The 7,788-nt window shown below is 36.6% G+C and overlaps 1 protein-coding gene across 1 annotated transcript in view; it reads right to left on the bottom strand.

Annotated features, from left to right (window-relative positions):
• Positions 1-430: 430 nt before the first annotated feature.
• The window catches only part of LOC106147812 (serotriflin-like), a 12,823-nt gene continuing 5,465 nt past the window's right edge, over positions 431-7,788 (bottom strand). Inside the window, exons 4-7 of the mRNA XM_013510714.1 lie at positions 7,249-7,394; positions 5,590-5,678; positions 4,505-4,593; positions 431-549 (exon numbers count right to left, since the gene is read on the bottom strand). Coding sequence (XP_013366168.1) covers positions 431-549; positions 4,505-4,593; positions 5,590-5,678; positions 7,249-7,394 — 443 coding nt within the window. The remainder of the gene's footprint in view (positions 550-4,504; positions 4,594-5,589; positions 5,679-7,248; positions 7,395-7,788) is intronic.

Genomic DNA, 7,788 nt, shown 5'->3' with positions numbered 1-7,788 from the left:
AGTTCTCAGGACAGTCAGTGCAGGTGTGCAGAAAGTACTAGACTTCTCGGCACCAGGGAGATTTATGTCCAGTCCTACATTTTCTTTATGGCCATCTCTGTTTGGTGCGGGCAGCATGACCGTTTGGTGATTTCCTGTTGTCTGCGGAGGGTGCAACATGTTTGTGGAGGGTTTCTCTTGAGTCAGACATGACACAGGGAAAGTTTTTTTTTTTTTCTGAGACAGAGTCTCACTACTATGCAGTTCATGAACTCACTGTGTAGCCCAGACTGGCCTTGAACTCATGGCAGTCCTCCTGCCTCAGCCTCCCAAATGCTGGGATTACAGGTGTATGCCACTACACCAGGCAGGAGTTGTATTTTATAATTACATACACCCTTATGACTGAAAGATGATTATTTTTATTTTATGATCAAACTCTAAACCAGATTTATGCTATTTCATTTCTACAGTAGCACGTAGCTTTACACACATATTGTAGGCCATCATCACATATATCTCCTAAGGTTCTGCAGTCTTGACGTACATCATAATAGTCGCAACGGTTAGCTGAAACAAAGAAGAATGAGGTTATTGTCCATTAATGAACATGAATAATTATGTCTTAGTGAAAGTTCTTGAAGAGGTAACTGGTGAAAATTAATCTAAAACATAGCTTAAAATATTTGTCTGTGAATGCATACATAGGCATATAGATATAGCTGTAACAAATATTCACTCCTTCATTTTTTTGGCTTTTGAGACAGGGTTTCATTATGCAGTTCAGGCTGGCCTTGAACTCGCTTTGTAGTTCAGACTGGCCTGGAACTTGCAGTGACCCTCTTGCCTCAGCTTCCCGGGTGTTGGGATTGCAGTGTATGCCACCACGCCTGGCTAGTCATCTAACATTTAAGCAGCAGGTAGCGTCTATAATCTTTTAGGTTATTGCATTACATATTAATAAGAAAGAGCCAAGTGACATGTTGTTATCATAAGTAATAATAATTGCCTTTCAGAGCATACTCAAAAGTGACTCTAAAATCATACCAATCTTCAATTATAGTGAGAATATTCTTTGAATTATGTGTAATGCTTTTGCTATGTGTAGTAGTATTCTAAGCATCTAGTGCATAGAAACTAATATAATCCTATCAACATCCCAATGTGCACGCCTATCTGGAGTTTACTATTATGATTTCCACTATGTACACGAGGAGATCATGGCACATTGCAGTTAACTTGTGTGCCTGAGATCCACATGGGTGAGTTAGGGCCCAAACCCAAGTGCTTTGTTTCCATAACTGGTACTGCAGAGCTCTTAATACTTCTAAAATGCTTTCTTGATCATTCTGCAATGCTGAAATGTCATGAAAACACTTAAACTAGTCAACCCTAAGTCATGTACTATTTGGCTTATGTTATGGCTATACTGTTAAGAAAGATGAATTCTTTGAAAAAAAAATCAGTGTATGACTTATGCGACTTATTTGACTAATCAGAACACTCTAGCGATGCTGGACAGATCAAAATAACTCTCTGATTTCTTCCATATTGCTAGACGGTGCTCATAGTTTGGCCTAAAAGAAAACTCTCTTGTGGGAGAATAAAAAACCTAGTCCTCAGTGCTGTAGGAGCCATTAACAAACCCTGAGGCACTAAACCGTGCATTTCATTTTAATCTAAGTTCCCTCACTTCTAAAACGAAGAAACTAGTTTTCCTGATCCTTTATTAAAGAGTAAACTTCACCATGCAATATCAAACCCAATATATTGGTCAGTTTTGTGATATAGTTTCTTTGTAGGATAATTAAATTCTTACCACAATTCTACTATATGATATTTAATTACATACCACTTACACTATTTTGTACTGTATAATAAACTTAAGTTCATAATACTCTCATCTTGTGTTCTTCCAACTATACAAATTATTTCTTCCTCTTTGCATAGATGCCGCTGGCTTTTCCTGTCCCCCAGTGTCATCTCCAGGGCCACAGTAGATGTTTCTCCTTCAACACTATTATTATGTTAGTTGTTTTCAACACTCATTGAAACAAAATTTTTTGAACCGATTAATGTCTCTGATGGGGATACTTCTGGATAGAATAATTTCCAAGTTTTGAAAATCTGAGAGCACTTGTTGACAAGACATGAATCTTTGAGGACTTTAAAGCAATGCCATCATGGAGTTAGAGCAGGACCAGGGACCAAGAGGTACACAAAGTGCTTAGTTAGCAGTGGGCCCAAGACTTCAAAGTATGAAAGCAAAGTGAAGAAAGAAAGGAAGAAGGTAGAATGCATTACGGTCTTCTCCCTAGGCCCTAGTTTTATGCCTTATAAAACGGGAATAAAACTGAGTTTACAGCAGGTTGAATAGATTGTGAAGATAGCGCACTTAAAAGCACCTTGTCCATTACAAGAAATTTACAAATGTTCAGGATGGAGGTGATGCCAGGGACACACGAATGTGAGCATGCAGTCATGCTCACCTCAGTCCTTCTATGGAATTGGCATCACGGTGTGCACTCATTCAGCACACACAGTGTGGAGAAGCCCTATCCAGTGAGAAACCACTCCTGTTACATGGCTAAGTTTTCCCTTTAGGTCATTTTATAAAGTTTCCCTTGATTTAACTTGATTATATAATTGATATGTGGTGAACATTTAGTAGTATTTTAAGAAATAATTTAGCAAGGATTAGTTTACCTAGTTCTATTGTTTTAAGGATGAGATTAAGGTTCTGAGGGGATGGAATACTAGCTGGAAAGATAGGGAGGTCAAGTATGGTGAAGTCTACACAGAGGTTTACAAATGAAGCAATTGTAAGAGTGGGAGTTTGTGCTTTCTTAAAGTAGGTGCCAATAGTGAGAAAAGGAGATTAGAGAATTGTGGTGATTAATGGAAGGCCATAACAATTTTTGTTTTGTTTTTTTGGTGGTAGAAATTGAACCGAGGGACTCATACACACTTTAACATTGAGCAATGCCTCAGCCCTTCCCTTTTTAAAAATGAAGATATTTTCAATCTTAAAAAAATATTTCAAGGAAAAATATCATTAGGGCATATTACAGCAGGGTAAAACAAAAACCCACAAGCAACATTAAAAAAACCTTTAAAAATACTTAGATAATGTAAGGTAGCAAAATCCATTAAGGAAGTGCAAAATAAGCCAAAAAAAATGTATACACACTCCAGGAAAAGAAAAGTAGCATGATTTTTTTCAACAGATGGTGTTATCCTGTTATGGTGGATCCTACAGGATGTATATCATAGAAAACCCAGGACACTGCTGGCCCTTAGAGAAGAAACTGAAAATGCACGGGGAGCAATCTTGATGACCACGGTTACCCAAGCAGCAGTTTGCCGTACTCTGGAAGCTAATGGCCACCACTCTGAGCACTTCTTATAATTGTAGAGGCCAAAGGTAACTTGTATTAATCTCGTGATGTCTCAATACATTTAGTATAAAAATATTTATTCAAGTTTTTCTTCTCCTGAAGTGTGTATGTATTCTTTTGGCAGTCTCTGTATCTTTTTTAAAGATTATAAAATTGGTTTATTGTAAAGGCAATTCAAGAATAACCAGTTAAAATCTTATCCCCATGCTACCCAATACAACCAAGAAGCATTAAAACATTTTTACGTTAGGAGAAAGGACATAAAGCAAGAAAGACCACATTAAGAAGTGATTCAAATTCAGAAGAAAGGACTCTTAGGTTGCCTTCAGTTCAGTACAAAGGATGTGATAAGCTCAAAGCCCTGTGTCAGGAACAGAGCGTTGCTGCAACACTGAGGTATAATTGAGCAATAAGTCCAGGGGAAATGAAGACTACAAATTCTTGTTCTGTGGGTGCACTTAAATGATTGAAATTTTAGGAACAATTATCTTTAATGACAGCATGATGCAGGACAAGTCTTTGCTGAAGAGAAAGAAGTTGATAAAGTTTTTTCTCAAGGTCCCACTAACTCTGCACAACCCGCACCCACCTCCCCACCCTCCCGCTAAGCTAAAGCTACTCTGCTGATAGATATGAGATGCCATCTTAATTTATATCTCACTGGTGAACCGTAGGCTCCTAAGTGGCTTTGATCTTCTTCACATTAACAACCACCGCACCATTCTGCATCATCCATATGCTCAATTTTGCATTCTAGGTAGAATTTCATTATTGTTCTCAAACTCAATTCATCCGCACAGCGGCCATATCGCCCCAGACTTAATTCAAAATTGAATCTTTTTGAGGTTTAAATAAATTCTGTAGAGACTCTGCATCTTTACTTCTCATGTTTCATTGGTAAGATTTAAATATTTATTTCCAATCTAGTGTTTTCTCTCTTTACTCTCTATTGATTTATTCATCCGCATAGACATCTACATGATATAATACCTTCATTCTTACAATCTACTTATATATTTGGCCTTATACTTATATTTCCTTCTCTATATCCTGGTTTTCTTCAAACACTGTCCTAGTTATATAGCAATATGTAGGAAAAGAGAAAGTGGCTTTTTCATCAAACTTACGACATAAACCATTGTTGCAATGATCCAGGCAACGACCACAACGCGGGCCTTTCTCATAAGGTGTAAACATTGACTTGGGTTTAAAGCCTCTGCATGGAAATAAAATAAATACATTAATATCACGATTTTGATATACATATTAGTTGGTATTAAACACAAAAACACCATATAGACTAAATTCTTACACAAAGCCTTAAACATCTTATACTGTACCTTAATCCCAATTTTATACAGGATCTAAAATCTGAGGAGTTACAAGAAGATAAATACACGATAGCAGAAAAAGTTCTGTTTAAAAGAGGCAGAGCTTTCAATTGGCCATATGATCTCATATACCCATCATTGGAAGTAGAAAAATAATCCCAAATTAATTAAAAATATAAGTGAATGACAAGCCAGTACAGAGAACTCTAATTCCTATTTCTCATGCATGTCCACTGCAAAGAGGGCTTGTCTTAGGCTGTCTCTAATCTCATTTACAGAAAAAAAACCTGTTTGTCTTTCTCTATACCTTTAGTGTTTAAATGATAAATGAGATATAGGGAATTCTGAGGTTGAGAGAACCTAGGCTAGTGTTTCAGGGAGGAGCATGGTGACCCCCAGTGGCGGGTGAAGCGATTCTAGGGGTGCATAGATATAGGCAGCGTTAGGTCATAGAGACAAAGTAAATGTATTTACACCTCTTTTTTAATCCTTAGGGTCATTTTAAGGGTCAAGTCTTAATGTGCCAAAGCTTAGCTTCCGTATTTCCTACAGTTGCGTAGTCTGGCTTTAAATGATGATCTTCGGCAAGAGAACAGCTGCTGTTTTTTTTGTTTTTAATTAAATAATTTCTATAGTTACTCAGGATTCTGGTTTTTCATTTAGAGTAGTAACATAAAATTTTGTTTTAAGTAGATATATTTAACTAAAACAGCAGGTAAAGGAAGGTACTAAATATGGCTTTATTGTTTGAAAAATATTGACAAAATCTTGAAATTGATGCAAAAATGATTGAATTGGTAAATACTGGATGAAAGTAGTCCTTTGAGGTGTACAATTTCTGAATCTTTTATCTGAACTCATATGAAGGAAATCATACTTACATTGGGGAATAATGGCAGACATAAAGGTATTCATCACCTGGGCAGTGAGCAACGGCACATCCAATTTCATGAGTGCTGTACCAGACCATCTAAAGACAGATGCATTAGATTATATGTATGGGGTATGCCATCTAGAAACCCTCATTTATCCAAGCCCCATTGGAGGGTTGCAAATAATAGGTCTTTTTTTTTTTTTTTTTGTAGTCTTCTGAGAGGCCTCCCTGTCTTAGAAAATGGTGGGTTTGCCTTCCTAGCACTGCCTTCCTGTGAGATTTTTTCAATCCTTATTGTTTTTATTTCATTTGGAACTTATTTAAAGTCCTGTTCTCCTAATATGTCATTTATTTATTTATTTATCAGGTAACAAGCTACATTTGCATTAGCTATTTCATTTTAGCTGGGCAGTTCAGGGTAAGAAGTCATTAAAAAAACTCGAATGACCGGAATTGCTGAAACTGACATTATGTCTCCTTGCGCTCATTCGGTACTTTACTCCTTGGTCTCTACACACAGGCCTGATTCGATGCATGGGATAAAAAAAAGTCCATCCTCATTGGCAATATTATTAGTGCAGTTCTGTCGCCTCATGTGGTTTTCTGCACAAAGCACGTTTCATCATTTACTGTTGAAGCACACGTAAGGGACATATTTGTAAAATGTCAGTAAAAATACTTTCTCTTCTTCCCCCATCCCCTGCTCCCAATTTTCTATACACTTCCAAGCTGAACATTTATTTATTTATTCCTTTATTTATTTATTTTCATGCTGGACATTTATACATTTACATAATTTTGCATTCTTTTACTAGAGACTTTGAAAGTTTGCCTTAAGAAGTAAATGTATTTCTTAGCACATTACAAACTTATATCATGAATCTAGCTGTAGAATTCCTTAACATCACCTCTATGAATAAGGCTTTAGCAGCAAGGACAAGTTAAAAATCTATCATAATATATGGTATTCAACCAGGCAAAGCATTTTGTAGTGGAGAGGCATAGAAGGGAACTATCTGTATGCAAAGGTGCTGAGTGTGGATAGTGCTTTCACAGGATGAATACCTTTGAAAAGAGCATAAACTTGTTCAAATCATTGCCACATACTGATTCTGTGGTCTTAATGAAGTTAAATTGCTTTGAACCTCTGCTTCTTTGTTTATAATGTAGGAATAATAATTTCCACACAGGTTAGTAAGTTCCAACATTTAATTTAATTAGACGTACACAGTCACTGGCATACGTAGTAGAGGTTCAGAAAGTATATGCTCAGGAAAGCATTCATATACACCGATGAGGTGGTGGTAGAAGTAGAGAAGTTGCTGATAAGATTCATTTTGCCAGAGTCTGTGAGTATGAATGAAAGATGAACATAACCTATTTTCCAGTGTTTAGAACTGTTCTGGACACTACTAATCGGCTAGGAATATTGTGCTTTAAAACACGATGATCTTTAGTCAGATCAGAGAGAAATGATACTAATTACAGAAGTCTGTTTTTGGCATCCCAAAGATTTTTTAATGTACAGAAAAAATTATTAAAAGAAGTAGTATTTTTGGTGTTTGAACTTGTGACTGAACGTGCACCTTTGTGTGTGTGCACGGGTGTGGACGAAGGCAAAATGATCTAATTATAGTGTTAATAAAACACTGAAATCATCTCATACCTTGAGGTAAGTCTCAATAGGGGCACCTGGTTCAACGGATCCCAAACCATACTTGAAGTAAACTTTTGGAACAATCCATTTAGCCAAAACTTTTTCCCAAGGTACAGCCTTAGGTGACTTAAACAGGTTTTCAGCATAGGTTTTGTCTGAATAGAAAGACACAGAACAGTTGAATGAGTCACTTCCTAAGGAACAATACAGTGATAACGATGTGGACTTGTGCTTTCGAGTAATGCTTGGGGCATGCTGTGCGTTGTTAGGATTTTGATGCCACATTACCACATTATTCACTAAAAGAAAAAGAGCTCTTTCTCATTCTCAAGGACCAAAATTAGGACCTCTAGTAGATTGTATTCATTTTTCGCACAGCTTAGAAGAATGGCTGTATTAACAGAGTTTTTCCTTTTCAAAGCAATTTGTAATAAAATATCCACAAGAATATGATGGAAGGAAGAACATTACTGTGTGAAAGGAAAACCCCCTTTTTCTTTAAAATACAGAACAATCTGAGGTTTATGTGTGCATTTTTTTTTTTTTTTT

This window comes from Chinchilla lanigera, unplaced genomic scaffold (genome assembly GCF_000276665.1).
Source record: "Chinchilla lanigera isolate Chin_1 unplaced genomic scaffold, ChiLan1.0 scaffold00010, whole genome shotgun sequence".
In the NCBI taxonomy this organism is placed as follows: Eukaryota; Metazoa; Chordata; class Mammalia; order Rodentia; family Chinchillidae; genus Chinchilla; species Chinchilla lanigera.
This window is presented reverse-complemented; position numbering and strand designations above follow the sequence as displayed.